Below are 17,840 nucleotides of genomic sequence, written 5' to 3'. Positions count from 1 at the left end.
GAGATGATGCTTCCTATCCACAAATGAATCATACCCATGTGCTGGGAGTTGAGTAGCCAAGAGGAAAGTTCCGAGAGTCTGGCTTCGTTTGCCTAAGCTTAACAAAGAGGTTCTGTCCATAATGCTATACTCAGAAACACTTTTAGTATTAAGGAAGGTCAAAGTCCAATTACATGATAGTTACAAGGTACATTCCTGAAAAAGCACCCTGGCGCGCTGAAAATAAAGGAATTTTTAAAAATAAATAAATAAAATAAAAGATATGCCAGACAAATGCCAACCAATAAAAAGCTAGTGAGAAAATATTAGACCACAAAGAGTTTTAAAGGAGAATATTAATAGGGATAAAGAGGGACTGCATATAATTTTAAAAAGAATGAATGTGAAACACAATGCCACTCTGCTCACAGAAATTTGGGGGACAAGTTTAGTTTGATTTTAAGAGTATAAAGGTGAGATGAAAATGTTTGGGAAAACCCCTACTCCAGTCAAAGTGTCTACTTTTCTTTCCCCTTTCATTTTTGTTCATCCAAGGAATCCTACACACAGCAGTTTGAAAGGAAAACCTTGTTTTAGTTATTTTCCCATGAATAGCAACATTTAATAGTCACTCTTGTTCCCAAGTGCTCATAAGGAAAACCACTTCCCTGTATATTTGGAAAATCTTGGTTTTTCACCGGAACGGCATTTAAACTTGAAGGAGTGGGTGATGTCTTCTATAACTTTGTATTTTCCCAGCCCCTTGCCTTGAAGCGAGTAGATATTTAACAAATACTGAACGATTGTCTCTTCTTTCAGGTAATTAGTATCTACATGGGGATCACAGTTAATCTAGCAGATGCTTGGGAACCCTACAAAGCTGCAAAAACTGCTTTAAACAATACCCTGGACCTTTCAAACGTCAGAGAACAGGTAGGTTCTGGCTAATCGGGAGGATTCTCAAACAACTGCACACCAGCTTTAATGGCGTAGGAAACGAGCTAAGTAGATTTCCTAAGCGATTTGGAAGATGCCCACATAGACATTTTAGTGCAATGATTAATGAAAGGTGAATTTTGCACATTGGAATAAGAGAGGTAATTGTAGAATTTTAACTTATGTGGGCTGTATAAATTGGAGACTTGGATCCTGAGGAAGAGTCAACACCCTAAAATGAACCAGAGTGACATCTGGCCCCAGGTGACTTCATTTACTCCTGCTTAAAGACTGTCCTCTTGGACAGAGCTCCCTTCACTAGTAGCTAGAATTTTAATGCTTTCATAAGGATGAGTGTTGAAGATGGTAATTGGATGTGGACAATAGACCCTTTCACTGTAATTTAAGCTCATCATTTCGGGTGTGTGAAGTAAGCAACAAGACTAAAGACAAGCATCTCCTTAAAGTTGAAATGGCTATATTCTGTCTCTGTTGAGAACCCAGGGCAAAAGGAAATAAATATCTGAGTAAACAGAAGAATCAAAATAAAATCTTTTTATTGGGGAGCATACTTGATATTTCTAAACAGTGATTATCTTCCTCAGCCTATCTGTCTGAGTTTTTGAGTTTCCAAATGTGCATAGAATAATACTGACTCAAGGAACTTCAGCATGTTTTAGTCAAGCAAATTGAATTCCATAAATAATGCACAAAATAATTTCAGTTTTGGCACATCCCCTAGAAATATATTAGAGAAAGTGGCGCTCCCATACTTACTGGCCCCAGAGCATTAATTTTTCATGACTGAAATTCCTTTCCAAAATCACATCTTCTCGTTCATGACATTACAAGAAGTTCTTCAGAGGCTTCCAGTGCCACATCTTGTGGTGGTTTTAAACTAACCTGACTAGGTTAATGATGTTTACCATTTAACTCTTGCTTTAGGTAAAGCAGAATGACCAAATTTCCAAAAAGGTTGGTCAGTTTTGATATGCTGAGATGTATTTCTTTTGTTAAGCTTTTATATGTAGAAACTCACCTTTTGAGTATTTCTGCTCTGCTCTGCCTTGTTAGTCGATAATAATAGGAAGAATGGTCAATTTAGCTTCTGCCTTTGTGTCTCTTTCCATCCAAGTTACGAATAGAAGCGACACCAGGAGCCAGCGACTCCAGTTCTCCAGTTTACGTTTGAAGAGACCAGTACTCAGAGGTTAAATCCAAAGTCACACCAATATTTCTAGATGTTAGTCTCTCAATTCTAAGTCCAGTGCTCTTTTCAAAAATATCCAATAAGCCACTTGCCTTTGAGCCTTATCAACTACAGTCCGTGTGCTGTTTGTCTCATATGGAAATGTTACTATTTGTCGAGGGATTCTTTTGAGTGTGATTCACTTTCAAGATAAGTGATTCTCTCTTTCTCTGAAATGTAATTCAGGTCTTTTTTTCTTTTCACAGGCAAGCAGATACGCTACTGTCAGCGAAAGGGCGCATGCACAAGCGCAGCAGTTCCTGAAAGAAGGTTGTTTGAGGGAGGATCTGGTTCTGGATAACATCCCGAGGCTTCTGAACTGCCTGAGAGACTGCAATGTCACCATTCGATGGCTGATGCTTCATACCGCAGACTCAGGTAACACACGAAAAGGTGTGACCATCTGCATTCATCCATATATAGGCGTCCGAACCCAGATCTGCGTGATGCAAAGTGGTTTAGCCCTTCAATGAGAATCACGCTGCTTTTCTAAGTTAGTCATTTTTGTGTCAATTTGGATAAAGCAGTGGCCAACCTGAACAGCCCCTGTGTCAGGTCCTGTTAGGTGCTTGAGAATATGAGGAAATTTACCTCCCAAGTTTGAGGAACTTGTCACTGGTCAGACTGAGGAGATCAGATGTCTACATATGAAAAAGTATAGCTGCAGATCTGTAGTAGGCAGAATAATGGCTTCCCACCCCACCCTCCCAAAGATGTCCATGGCCTAGTCCCTGGAACCTGTGGGCATGTTATATTACATGGCAAAGGGGGATTCAAGTTGCAGATGGAATTCATGTTGCTAATTAGCTGACCTTAAAGAAAGGAGATTATCCCAGTGGACCCAGCATAATTACAAGTGTCCTTAAACTGGGATATCCTTAAACTGGACTCTTCTGGAAGCAGAAGAGTCAGAACTAGACAGATGGCATCATGAAAAAGACTCAGTAGACCATTGCTGGCTTTAAAGATGGAAAGGGCCACAAGCAAAGGAGTACAGGCAGCTTCTAGATGCTGGAAAAGACAAAAAAACTGTTTTCCCCTGGAGCCTCCAAAAAAGAACACAGCCCTGCTGCTACCTTGATTTTAGCCTAGTGAAACCCATTCCGATTTCTCACCTCTGGAACTGTGAGAGAATAAATTTGTGTCATTTTTAGGCCACTGAGTTTATGGTAATTTGTTACAGCTGCAATAGGAAACTAATACAAGGGCCAGGGCAGCACCTAACAGCCAGATGTGTAAAATAGTTGGTAGGATTTGAGTCCGGAGCCCAGAGCAGAAGAGAAACATTGCTTGGGGTAGAAGGGCAGAGGTGGTCTAACAAGGCTCCACAGAGGAGACAGGAACTGACTAGCCCTTGATAGGATTTTATAGTAAAAAGCAGAAGAAATTCTAGTCTGGGGAAATGATGGAAGAAAAGTATGATGTTAGAAGGACAGAGAAGCGTGGCTCCACTTTGCTGAGGAACTGGCTAGACCCGGGTGCTTAATTACGGTAGATGGGGTCTTAATCTTTCCTGGGTCGTGATCCTCTTAGAGACCCTATTAGCCATCAGGCTCAGGAGCTTTTCTGCCGCACGGCTTTCAGAATCTTAGTTCCCCAACCAGGGACTGAACCCGGGCCTGTGGCAGTGAAATTGCAGAGTCCTAACCACTGGACCACCAGGGAATTCCCTAAACCCATGAGTTTAAAACCCCTGGTTTAATAGTACAAAATTAAGTAGGTTGGACTAATACCTGAGCTTATTCGGAGCTGACGCAGTCCTCATACTTAGTAAATGCTCGGTCAATATTAATTACTAAAGAGTTCCCTCCTCCAGAGCTGCACGCTCCTTCCCCTAAGAGTGGTGTCATTTAGCAGCTCTGGAAAGCCAAGCCTCTGCTTTTTGTTTTTCACTCAGCTAACTTTTCTTGAGCACCTACCCTGGTCCCACTTTCAACACCTCCTTGTTCTTTCAAGTAAGACTGTGTCTCTCAAAGAAAAACTGTCCACACGCCAGATAATCCTGCAGCATACCTCGGTAACACAGTGGCCCCATCTCCCAAACCGGCCAGGCAAGATGCCCTTGACACTTCCTCTAGCTGCCGCCTGTCTCCACATCCTGTGAGTGGTCAGCAGTGAGAACAGCAGGTGGACTTCCTCATCCTTCATCTCTTTGAAAACGTGGAATTTCTCTTCAGCCTTCCCTCTTCACACCAGAAATCTCCAGCTTCTTAAATCTTTCCCACAAATGCTGCTTTCCAGTTTTGTTTTTTTCATCATTTCGATTCTTGGCCTAGATCTCTCTCCAATTTACAGTTTACTCTCAGCATGAATACAGGGCCGAATCATCTAGTGGACCAGTCTTTAATTAGTCGAGTTTATGTTTAACATGAAATCCAGTCCTAATTTGAGGATTTTACTACGTTGACTCAGCTTGTAATCTTCTTTACCAAAAGTCTTACATTCTGAAGCATATAAACAACTCGAGCCCTCTCTTTATCCTGTCATAAAGGCAACTGTGGGTTTCTAGTGACTCAGCCTCCTCTTTGTCTTCTGGACAACTGTGCCTGACAGCCGTGCCTGTGTTCTGGAAGCCAGCGGTCTCCTGGATTTGTGCCCCTGCCAGGGACAGCCTCGGCTTGCCAGGTTCTCTGCTTTTCGGCCACATCTGTTTCCACTTCTGAGCTGGCAATTGTCTGACCTGATCGCACAAGTTCAGAGTTTACAAGAATCAAATGATTTGCCTATCTGGCTGTGAGTCATATGTGGGGAGGGTAACTGCTTATTTAGCTTTCATGGTGTTTTGGCCGTGGCGTGCAGAAAGGAAGGTGCAGATTTCTCGTATTCCCTCCTGTTAACTCTCTGCAGCTAATTGTTAATGCACAGTGATGTCTCCTGTGCAACAGTGAAAGCAAATTAGTATCAGAAGATTTCTTGTTGAATTAGAGTTAATATAAAGACAAGTGGAACTCCTTCCAAGTTTGTTTGTTTTTTTCTGTTTTTTTTTTTTTACGTTAGGCAAACATGAAGCTGAAAAATTGTCTCTGTGTGATCCATGTCATCAGTGCCAATATATTTCTTCCTAGGGAGTTCTGGAGAATGCATGGTAAATCAGAACTCTGCAGTTTCCCGTGAAAACTGAGCCCTCCTCCAGGTTGTCATGAGTCTCCTTCCGATGGAGTAACTTGGAAATCAATATGTAAAATAGCCTTGCTCGGGCTTCACTGTGACTGAAGCACCAAAAACACCACTGACGTGCTCGGAAAGCGTGGTCGTTCTGTACATGCCAGACCTCCTAAGATGCTGATAGGAGGGCTTGGAAAGCAGGAATAAGCACGGGTGATATTAGAGCAACTAACAGGGTCCTTGTACCTTATCAGCTGTGAACTTTCTGACAATGTTTATTGTCTTAAAGTTTTTATTTTGACTTTATTTGCAATCTAAGTAGCTTTTACTTGTAAACATTTTACCTTATCCTATTTTATTTTTCTTTCTTACATAAATAATTGACCCCGTAAACCAATTTCAGCAAATATCAGTATTTTTTATCCTATATACTTTTTTAACATAATGTTTATTTTATTTGAAATGATTTAGCTTGGCAACTGAGAGGCTGACCAGGGAATCAAGACATCTAGTGTCTTACCCCTGGGTCATCACTGCCTAATTTTGTGAATTTGGCCTAGTAGCCATAAGCTCTCTGGCTGAGAGGGGTCTAGGTGGTGGATAATCCAGAAAGCTCTGAGTGCCAGTCATGCCTTTACAAAGAGCAGAATGGTCTCAGGTCTGGTTCTTCCTGTTTGGAGGTGCCACATCTTTGTGTGGGTAACCCTGCTTCCCTGTTGTATCAGTGGTCCCCAAGACCACCCCAGGTTCAATGCTTTACTAGACTCGGCATATAATAGTATTTATGGCGATGATTTGTAACAGGAAAAAGATAGAAAGCAAAATCAGCAGAGGGAAAAGGTGCCTGAGGTGAAGTCCAGAGGAAACCAGGCACAAGCTTTTAAGAGTTCTCTCCTGATGGAGTCACACAGGATGCATTTAATTCCCCTAGCAATGAGTTGTGGCAGTATGTGTGAAATGTTGTCAACCAGGGAAGCTCATTAGAAACTCAGTGCCCAGGATTTTATTGGGGGCTCATCAAGGCAGCCTCTACCTGGCAGGTAACAAAATTCCAAACTCCCAGAGGAAAGCAGGTGTTCATAATAAACCACATTGTACAAAGAGTTAAAGCATGGTGGGCCATTCTTACCAGTTCTCAAAATGGTGGGAACTCTTCCAAAATCCACATTCCCTAATGCCAGCCAAGAGCCGGCCTTGCAAACAAGCCTTTTTGAAGACGGCAGTCTTGGGCCTGCTGTGTTAAATCTTTTCTGCACACCTGTCCGTAGTTGAACGGCAGAGATCAATGCTTAAAACAAAAGCAGCTTCAAACAGGACACAAGGAGGCCACGCACTTAGGAAATGGTGCCAGAAGGCTCGACCCATCATATTGGACAATCGATAATAAACCACCCACACAACGCTTAAAAAATTGGGCAGCACTGTTCTCAGTTTGCTGTTTTCATTCAACAATACATCACGGTGACATTCCATGTCAGATTCAGTGTCATGTTTAACAGCTCAGTTGTGCATACTCCATAGCATAGGTGTAATATAATTTATTTTACTACCTGTTATTGATATATATTTTGCTTATTACTTTTTAAATGCTTAAAAGGGAAATGAAAGTATTTAAGAATTCATCTTATTTATTGTAGATATTTTCTACACGTTTAATAAATTGGAAACTCTTTTCTCTTTTCTCTCATGTCTAGCCTGTGACCCAAACAACAAACGCCTTCGTCAAATCAAGGACCAGATTCTAACAGACTCTAGGTACAATCCCAAGATCCTCTTTCAATTGCTGTTGGATACTGCACAATTTGAGTTTATACTCAAAGAGGTAAAACTATTGAATGAATAATCACCAAATTCTTAGTTTTTTTATGCTTAAAAATTTTTTTAAAGATTAGGATTTTATAGCTGTGTCTCTGATTCAGGCTACAGATTCTAGCTGTCTGAGATCATTCTTATAGGAAAAGGGCAGGATTAAACAACAAGTCATTAGGGATACAGTGATAGGAAAAAATGCACCAGATGGTGGAAGTTACAGTCTAATGAGGCATGCGGACAGTAATCAGAGAATTACACAAATGAAAATGAATAAAAGCAGGTATACGCTCTATAGGAGAGGAACATAGGTCTCTGGGTACCTAAAATAAAGGATCCTGTCCTAGCTTTGACAGCTTCCCTAAGAAGACAAGCAAGAGTTTCAGAAGGGAGCTGAGGAAGGAACCTGTTAGTTAGCTAAGACAAAGATGGGGGAGCATGATGAAGAACATCCCAGCGAGAGGACAGATTATGTCTAAGTCCTCTTGGGTAGGGAAGAGCCTGGCCAGTTCAAGGATCTGAGAGACCAGTTGGCTGCAGGGGAGAGAATGCAAGATAAAGGTGGTAGGAAGTGAGGTTGACAGGTGGGCAGCCTGCGCTGGGCCTTGCGGGGTGTTATTCTTCATCTTAAAAGCCACGAGAACCTGTTGGAAAGGGCCTAAGTAGGGTGGTAGTTTGCATTTTAACAAGGTTGACCTAAGGACCTGGAGGATTTGAGTTCAGTCAAGGAAATTCTGGGCTTGGTCTTACTCCTAAAAAAGCCTCTATGGACATAATAAAAATCACAGACGCCTGGGAATGTCCAGGTTCTGTAAAAGTAACTTTGGGGGTTTGGATCAGGTGGCCTCAGGAACTAGCCCTAGACATTAATGCCAATTCAGAACCAACATTCACCTTGCCTCAGTTGGTCTGAGAGCCACTGTCTTAGAGATGGTCTAGCTTTTGCCCCCCAATTTGTATAAAGTAGTAATGCTTAAGAGGTGGCATCAGACTGATGTTAGGCACCTATTTTTATAATAAATTGGGTTTCGCTCAGGCTTTCTTAGTAAACTGCCTAAGCTGGATTTTCTCTTAAATCAGTAAATCTCTTCTGTCTCTTCAACAGATGTTCAAGCAAATGCTTTCGGAAAAGCAGGCGAAATGGGAGCATTACAAGAAGGAGGGCTCAGAGCGGATGACGGAGCTTGCTGATGTCTTTTCAGGAGTGAAACCCCTAACCAGAGTGGAGAAAAATGGTAATTGCTGAAGAGGAATTATTGGTGTGTTTGAAAAGTATACACAGATTATTAGAAACCAGCAGAGTAAAAAGTCATTACTGTGTCCTCAATGTATGCTGGGATGTTGCTAGTGAAGATCAGAAGTTTAGTTTTGGCTGCTCTAGCCTGTGCTCCCTTGGTCAATCTCATATTGTCTCTAGCCTGTGCTCCCTTGGTCAATCTCATATTCTCTCTGGACTTCACGTTTCTTATCTTTGAAGTAAGAGGTTGGGCTAAATCATGGGTTCTTGTACTCCGGTTCGTAAATACAATAGTATTTTATAGAGTCATATCCTCCTCCTACCACCATAGTATGCAAAACTGGTGTGTCATTAGTGTGTAACTTTATGTGCATGGGGATGGGGGCATAACTTTCATGATCTTCTCAGGATACTTCACCCAAGAATATTACCGACTGCTAACATAAATGATATCTAAGAGTCTTGTGTTCAGTCCTATTTGGTTCTTCTTCACTGACGCATCTGCCATCTAGTGGCACAAGTGGGGACCTGCAGACCGTTTTGAAACAACATAGCTCAAGTTTTACTTTAACAATTTTAATCTTGCTTCTTTTAGGAAATTTTATCTATAGGAAAATTGTGGTATCACTTCAGATTTTTGAAGGATCCTGTCCTATAGATAGGATCCTTTCAAATTGCCCCTGAAAGACCATTCTGAATTTTAAGGTGACAAATTAAACTATTTTTTTTGATGCTTAATATTTGTTTTAACTGTCAAATTTATTTCTGATAAAGTTAATTATACAGTAGAATTGATGAATAATATAGATTTTTATTTTAAAAAGCTTCACTATTGTTAATACAAGCTTATGACTATTGTATTTGATTTATTTGTTGCTGGTCAAAAAATATGTCCAAATTTCATTAATATTCCTATTGGAAAAACTAGAGCAGTTTTTAGTGGTGTGATATAAATTAGCAACATGTTTTGCAGGTCAGCATATTGTATCTAAAAAACAAAGAATCACCAGGACCAATCTAACCAGATTAGTTGTCTAATCAGACACATTAATCTGTATTCTAGTCTCTTTTAAGTTCTTATAAATACCAGCAATGTTTCAAAGCTTATTCAAAACAATATCTTATACTTTTTTGGCTCTATAGCATATTTCAGTTAGGAAGTACTTTCACAGATATTTCTCATTTGATCCTTACAACCCTGTGAGATAAACATCTTTATTATTTTATAATCACTTGCCGAGGGTAACAAAGGTCCAGAGCCTGTATCTCACTCATTACCTCCTATGTTCTTTTAGCTACTCCATAGCTGTCCCTCGGTCCTAGAAAAAGTCTTAAAAATTATAGCTAGTTCTTTATGTCAATTCTTAAAATAACTTAGATTATAAGCCCTTAAGTGCTTTTATTAAAGTGAAATCATTCCATTGATAAAACAAAAAACCTTTACAGAATCAACTTGGTGAAGTGAAAAGAGCGAAGCCTTTGACGGTTTGCACGTCCTGGCGCTTCCATTTAGTAACTGTGTGGCGCAGCAGAGGGTTCGTAATATCTCTGGGCATCAGCTTCCTCATCTGAGAAATGGCTTTTAATTCCTACTCCATAGATTTTTGTGAAAATTAAATGAGACTAAGCTTAAACCTTGGCCTGATTCACTGAGGGTCCTCAGAGCATGTTAACGGCCTTCCCCATCTCTGCCTTGAGAAATGCCTGGCTGGTTTGTGAGTGCAAATGGCGCCACTTAATCCATTCAGACTCCCCACAACTCACCACTCACACTTCACTCTCCTGCATGTTGGTCCCTCTTTGCCCTCCAAGACGCGCCATTGTCATTTTGCCCCAAAGCCTCTGCTCATGTCTGTCTCTTCATCTAGGGACAGATTTTCCCTCTTCCTCCCTCTGCCTGTCCAGACCTCTACCCATCCTCTTAACTCTGTGTCACATCCTTCAGTTCCTTCCTGACTCCTCCCTACCTGCACTACTGTCTTTGCACACATCAGTTTACAACATTTATTGGGTGGGCCAGTTCAGTTTTTCCCGTAAGGTGGCTCTAGTAGGCCAGTTCAGTTTTTCCCGTAAGGTGGCTCTAGTAGCACTTAGTTGTCTTTAACTTCATTCGAAACAATTTTGTTAGATTGTATGTGACACCTGTCACATCAGCATGCATTTAAAAAAACACTTATACAAATTGGTGAATTTTTGAATAGCCATTTTAATATTGAAGATGGAAGAAAAACAACATTTGTGGCATATTGTTTCAAGAAAGGTATAAAACACAACTGAAACGCACAAAAAGTTTTGTGCAGTTATGGAGAAGGTACTGTGGCTGATCGAACATGTCAAAAGTGGTTTGCAGAGTTTCGTGCTGGAGATTTCTCTCTGGATGATGCTCCGCAGTCAGGTAGACCGGTTGGTTCAATAGCAATCAAATTGAAACAATAATTGAGAACAATCAACGTTTTACCATACGGGAGATAGCCGACATACTCAAAATATCCAAATCAAGAGTTGAAAGTCTGGGCTTCCCTGGTGGCGCAGTGCTTAAGAATCCACCTGCCAATGCAGGGGACATGGGTTCCAGCCCTGGTCCGGGAAGATCCCACATGCCACGGATCAGCTAAGCCCGCACGCCACAACTGCTGAGCCTGCACTCTAGAGCCCACTAGCCACAACTGCTGAGCCCATGTGCCACAACTACTGAAGCCCATGCTCCTAGAGCCCGTGCTCCACAACAAGAGAAGCCACCGCAATGAGAAGCCTGTGCACCACAACGAAGAGTAACCCCCGCTCACCGCAACTAGAGAAAGCCCACGCACAGCAACGAAGACTCAAGGCAGCCAAAAATAAATCAATTAAAAAAAAAAAAGTTGAAAGTCATTTGCACCAGCTTGGTTATGTGAATCGCTTTGATGTTTGGGTTCCACGTAAGTGGAGCAACAAAACCTTTCTTGACCATATTTCCACATACAGTTCTCTACTGAAGTGTAATGAAAACGTTCCGTTTTTAAAACAAATTGTGATGGGCAATGAAAAGTGGATACTGTATAATAATGTGGAATGGAAGAGATCGTGGGGCAAGTGAAATGAACCACCACCAACCACACCAAAGGCCGGTCTTCATCCAAAGAAGGTGATGTTGTGTATATGGTGGGATTGGAAGGGAGTCTTCTGTTATGAGCTCCTTCTGGAAAACCAAATGATTAATGCCAACAAGTACTGCTCCCAATTAGACTAACTGAAAGTGGCGCTCGACGAAAAGCGTCCAGAATTAGTCAACAGAAAGCGCATAATCTTCCATCAGGATAAGTCAAGACCATATGTTTCTTTGATGACCAGGTAAAAACGGTTACAGCTAGGCTGGGAAGTTCTGATTCATCTGCCGTATTCACCTGGCATTGCACCTTTGGATTTCCCTTTATTTCGGTCTTTACAAAATTCTCTTAATGGAAAAAATTTCAGTTCCCTGGAAGACTGTAAAAGGCACCTGGAACAGTTCTTTGCTCAAAAACATAGAGTTCTGGGAAGATGGAATTATGAAGTTGCCTGAAAATTGGCAGAAAGTAGTGGAACAAAAAGTGTGATTAGGTTGTTCAATAAAGTTCTTGGTGAAAATGAAAAATGTGTCTTTTATTTTTACTTAAAAAACCAAAGGCACTTTTTGGCCCACCCAAAACTTGGGCCTTTAACCCTTTTCTGCCAGGTGTTATAAACTAAGCTATTTATATAGAAAGTTTCATCTCTTCTACTAGGTCACATGCCCGAGGCATTTTTGTTGTTGTTGTTTGGAAAATTCCTAAGATCAATGTTAGGTACATAGTAAAAGCTCTGTGACTAAGAGCTAGATTTGTAGAGGATTACTTAATTAAATTCAAAGCCACCACTGCAGGAATTCTGGGATTTCAGTAGTCTTTTCTTGTTTCTGTATTAATAGAAAATCTTCAAGCTTGGTTCAGAGAGATCTCAAAACAAATATTGTCTTTAAATTATGATGATTCTACTGCTGCGGGCAGAAAAACTGTGCAACTAATACAGGCTTTGGAAGAGGTAAGGCAAGTCTTTTCAAATGACAGTTCTCGGATCATGAATCATACTTTTTGACCTACCCAGCAGTCTGCTCCTGGAAATATATTTAAGAGAATATTTTATCAGAAGCAAAAGCAATATAAATTAATGTGTTCACTGTAATATTATGTGCAGTGCCCTAAAATTGTGAAAATAATTAAATGACAATAATAAAGAGAATGGTAGTAAAAATTATGATACTTCAATTCGCAGGAACATGTAGTCTTGGAAAAAAAATTATGAAGACAGTATAGAAACATTGGGAAAACTGTGGTAAGGAGGTAAAAGCAAAAACAAAATTGCACTGTATGTGCTACTTTTAGGTTTGTAAAAAGTGTGTGCCTTGGGGAGAAAACCTGGAAAGGGATGGATACACAAAAATGAGAATAGTTGTATAACGATCATATGCTTTAAAGTGATGTATTTTTTCTGAAAAAAAGTTTTCTTTTATCTACTTAAAAATGATTGTACAAAAAAAAAAGGAATTATACCTCCACAATCCTTTTTTTTTTATAATATCCTTTTTTTTATTTTTTAAATTTTGACCACACCACGTAGCTTGCGGGATCTCAGTTCCCCGACCTGGGATTGAACCCAGGCCACAGCAGTAAAAGCGCCAAATCCTAACCACCAGGGAATTCCTATACCTCCACACTCTTAAAAGTTTAATTGTATGTTTAACCAGGAAAATAAACAAAAGCATCAGAACAATAAATATATAGATTATATGAAACATCATCCATCCTCATCTGGAACCCTTTCCAATTGATATAAGTGTACATTAAGACTTTTTTCACTTGCAAGACTTTCTTATAGGCTCTTTCTTACTTTTGCAAGGATTTTAGGATGGCCACTATTATAGCAACACAGTATAATGCTCCATTGTTAGCATGCCAGTTTCCCTAGCTATTCCAGAACAATTGCTCACTTGTGCTATTTCTGTTTTGGTTGTTTTTTGGATTTTCTAGTCTATAGTACCACTATAAGCAACTTTGTAAATCTCTGATACTTTTTCTCTTTTGCATTATTTCTTTTGGCATATAGCCCAGGCCCCTTGAATTATGTACTTAAAATGTCAAAACGCTGTGGAATCATTATTTTGTTTTAAAGAGCCCATCAAAAGAACTTAAAGATGTGCAAGTGCCAGCACCTTGGTTGTGATATGACTTATTTTGTTTTTTTAACAATCCTGCAAATTTTCAGAATTAGAAGGATTTCTCAATACATGTTTATTGATACTGAAATGGAAAATGGGAGTATTTGCTTATTACGTCATATATGTACAGGATAAGAAATTGTGGAACATTTTCTAATCTCAGAAATTATGCATTGTTTTCTGACTTGGCTTATACATTTCTGAAATTATAATTTGAAATTAAAATTTTGCCAAGACATTCTTAGTAAGTAGTGCGCTTTATTGGAAGTGTTTTCAAGGAAAAGTGAACACTATACAGGCCATTCAGAATTTTAAAATCCAGTGTGTTTATGTAACTCAGGTTCAAGAATTTCACCAGTTGGAATCAAATCTGCAAGTGTGTCAGTTTCTTGCTGATACTCGCAAGTTTCTCCACCAAATGATCCGAACCATTAACATTAAAGAGGAGGTCCTGATCACAATGCAGATCGTTGGGGACCTTTCTTTTGCTTGGCAGTTAATTGACAGGTAATGTGGACAGCCTGGCATTTGTCCTCAATGAAGGCCATTATGAATGTTTCCTTACCATTTATCTCTTTTTACAGTTTCACATCTATCATGCAAGAGAGCATAAGGGTAAACCCATCCATGGTCACTAAACTCAGAGCTACATTCCTAAAGGTAAGCAGATAACAGTAAGATTGCATTCTCAGTTACTAGGGAAGAGTTGGCCTTCATTATTACCTCATTCATTAATTCAGTTCAAGATTTCACCTTTTTAGAAAGTTGGTTAAGTATTTTTATAGACTGAAAATTGTTAGGAAGTTTTTCATGAGAGCATAGTTGCAAAAGATGCCGGAAATAAAGTTTGAATTAATAACAGAAGTTAGTGTCTTAGAGAAAATTGTTTTTAAATGAATAGATTTTTTTAAAGTTTTACAGGATACTAAAAATGTGTGTCCTATGGGTCCTTTATTCGCTAGACATGAATAAAATCCTTTTATTCATTTAAAAAAATTCTTGTTGAGCCTCTGCTACAATCTAGGATCTCCTCTAAAGGTTAGGGAATAATGTTAAACAACACGGGCATAGATTGGCCCTTCTCTCAAGGTAATTTCATTTCGTGATAAATGAACAAATAATTTACTTAATGTCTTCTGATGGAATTACCATATATATCAATTCTGAGGTGCACTTTCATATTTTAACATCTCTGTAATTGGGATGTGTTGTATAATTGATGGTATATCATAGTTGTCGGCATGATTTTTCTTTTTGAGCAGTGCATAAAATAATGGCACTTCTTACAAGCCATGTCATCTTAGATTAGACTCAGTATGGTAGTCCATCAATCAGAATGTCTGATTTCCATAGAGGAGTAGCTGCCTTCTGTAGCTCAGTGGCTCAAATTTGAGCATGCAGGAGAATCACCTGGAAGGCTTGTCACAGCCCAGATTGCTGGGCCCCAGCCCCGGAGTTTCTGATTAAGTAAATCTGCGTGGGACAGAGAATCAGCATCTCTGACAAGGTTTCAGGTGATGCTGTTGCTGCTGGTCCAGGGACCACAATTTGAGAACCACTGCCGTAGCAGATGACTGTCACTTTAAAAAATTGTATCTTGTCAGAAACTATGAATGACATTGATGAAGTTCAGTAGTTGTTACTCTCTTTTGGGCAAAGCCCAAGAGTTTTGTTGTATGTTACTATTTCTGGAAAAAGAGAGATTTCTAGGACTTTTTGAAACAGAGAAACAGATACATCTTATTTTCCTTCCAGCTTGCCTCTGCCCTTGACCTGCCCCTTCTCCGTATTAATCAAGCAAATAGCCCTGACCTTCTCAGTGTATCTCAATATTATTCTGGCGAATTGGTGTCCTATGTGAGAAAGGTAAGAAATGCATCAAGATGGTGTTTATTTTAATGGCAAACTAACTGCTGTTTTAAATACAAACGATGTGCTTGGGACCCTGAAAAAAGTACACCTGTGTTCCTTTCCCTTATCCTTTTTTTTTAAATTGAAGTATAGTTAATTTACAATGTTGTGTTAGCCTCAGGTGTACAGGAAGGTGCTTCAGTTTTACACATATGTAGGTTATTTCAAGACATTGAATATAGTTCCCTGCAGCAGATCCTTGTTATTTATCTATTTTATACATAGTAGTGTTGTATACCTTTCCCTTATTCTTAATTTAATTCCAGAAATTTGCAATACCTGAAAATAAACTTATTCTTACCGGTACTGTGGGTGTGCAGCTGTGTTTTTACTTTCAAAGAACTTTCATACCTATTTTTTAAATGCTGATGGTATTAGCCCCCATTTTATAGGTGTAGAGATGGAGAAACAGAGATCTTAGTGACTTCTTCAAAGTCATAGTTGGTAAAAGAGCCAGATCTAGATCCAGCACATTCTAGTTGGAACTTAAAGTTTTCAGGAGCATTTTGGTCCTTGTTTCAACAACTTATGGTGTAGCATAGAGCCAGACAGGCCTGGATTCAAAATTTTCCTGTGTCACATCCTAGCTGAGGGCTTTACAGCCAAGTTACTTAACATCTCTGAACCTCAGCCTTTTAGAAACTTGTAATGTGGAAATGATACATCTTTTGCATCATTTCTATGAGAATTAGCTCTATATCCTGTGAGCAATTAATGTTTGAAGGAAAGTAGCCCTGTGCCTGAGAGCAGTTGTTAAAATAGCTCTTGTGAGGCCCTTAGCAGCCCTTCCTGCAGACGAAGGGCTGTTCATATACACGGGCACTGTGCTTACTGTCATCATACCATTTACCAGCTAAGAAATAAAATAGAGGTTCGTTTGTTTTTTCCTCTTTTCCCTTTCATTAAAGGTTTTGCAGATCATTCCGGAAAGCATGTTTACTTCCCTTCTAAAGATCATAAAGCTTCAGACCCACGATATCGTTGAAGTGCCAACCCGGCTGGACAAGGACAAGCTGAGGGACTATGCCCAGCTTGGCCCAAGATATGAGGTGCTGTGTCCCTTTGACTTCTGCCTTTTGATTTTGAAACCCCCAAACCATGAAATAGCACAGGTCCGTGTCACCTGCCATATCCCCAGGACCACCAGATCAATTCTGGCTTATTGATCTTTTCCCACACTCTCAGCAATAACCAGGTTTTGCCATTTTAGTGCAATTATACCTTCATTCGTTAACTTGTCCTGGTGTCATTCACGGCCTCGCCTGCCAGAATGTTTTCAGAGGGAGTAGAGCTCAGCTGGTTACTTTTCTTTTGAATAGTCTCAGCATATCAACCTTTTTTCTCTTTGGGCTACATTGCCTAGACTTTTCCCATTCAGGTTCCTGCTTTGTACACAAAATCAGTGGCTCAAAGTAATCCATATTCCATGAACCACTTCTTGCAGCCAGACTTTTAAGGCCACTCCACAGTTGAGCAGCCTCAGAAATTGTTCTTCCCAAAACACCTCTGCTTTTCTTTTTCCCTGAACTTAAAGATGTGAAAAATAAAATCAAGTGAAATTTGAAAATGTGATAACAAGCATCAATTTCATATCCTCTGACACAGCTCCAAAAGTTACATCAATGTGGAATTGAGATTGTCAAGCTCAGAATTTCTACATTGATTCTAACTCAAAAGTATAGCCTCAGTCAACCTTACCAATGTCTCCTGGTGTTGTTTGAAAAGAATGTGGATGGCAGTAGGAGATTACCTTCTCAGAATCCCCTTGAGCCTTTTCTTTTTGGAAGGGATCATCCATATCACTGAGTCCTGCTTTCATCTTATGCATGAAATGCTGAGGCCCAAAGAAGGGGAAATGATTGGTCAAAGGGTAAAGAACGATTTAACATCTTCTGACTCAGCCACCCAGTATGTCTAACAGTGGTCAACACCACAGAACCTCATTTCTGACCAGGACGTGTATACACAGGTGTCCTAAAGCTGCACGCTGCTTCTCTTGTCTTTGCCCATTCCAGAACTGTTAGTCAATTATTTTAGCTTCCCATAGAAGTGATGGGTCGTTTATGAGAAGTACTTCATTAACCTCTTTTTCTTTGTTAAAGGTTGCCAAGCTTACTCATGCTATTTCCATTTTTACTGAAGGCATCTTAATGATGAAAACAACTTTGGTCGGCATCATCAAGGTAATGGTCTTAATGCTGGCCTTTGTGGCCCCGTAGTAAGTCTTCGTCCTTTGGATTATTGCAGAATTTATCCTGTGGGGTAGTGTTACCATCTTATGCCTCTCGCTGTTTCACATGCAGGTTTCACATCTTCACTTTACTCATTTCACATCTTCACTTTACTCATTGACAGAGGAAAAGACAGCATTATAATCCTTATTTTTCATAACACCCAGGAGT

At 39.8% G+C, this 17,840-nt stretch overlaps 1 protein-coding gene across 1 annotated transcript in view; it reads left to right on the top strand.

The window, feature by feature from the left end:
- Positions 1-17,840, top strand: part of WASHC5 (WASH complex subunit 5) — a 47,968-nt gene that overhangs the window by 8,153 nt on the left and 21,975 nt on the right. Inside the window, exons 7-16 of the mRNA XM_065895260.1 lie at positions 799-912; positions 2,371-2,542; positions 6,964-7,091; positions 8,184-8,313; positions 12,241-12,353; positions 13,868-14,034; positions 14,112-14,187; positions 15,283-15,393; positions 16,347-16,487; positions 17,541-17,621. Of these exons, the coding sequence (XP_065751332.1) occupies positions 799-912; positions 2,371-2,542; positions 6,964-7,091; positions 8,184-8,313; positions 12,241-12,353; positions 13,868-14,034; positions 14,112-14,187; positions 15,283-15,393; positions 16,347-16,487; positions 17,541-17,621 (1,233 nt within the window). The remainder of the gene's footprint in view (positions 1-798; positions 913-2,370; positions 2,543-6,963; positions 7,092-8,183; positions 8,314-12,240; positions 12,354-13,867; positions 14,035-14,111; positions 14,188-15,282; positions 15,394-16,346; positions 16,488-17,540; positions 17,622-17,840) is intronic.

The sequence above is a fragment of the Phocoena phocoena genome, chromosome 17 (assembly GCF_963924675.1).
Source record: "Phocoena phocoena chromosome 17, mPhoPho1.1, whole genome shotgun sequence".
NCBI lineage: Eukaryota > Metazoa > Chordata > Mammalia > Artiodactyla > Phocoenidae > Phocoena > Phocoena phocoena.
This window is presented reverse-complemented; position numbering and strand designations above follow the sequence as displayed.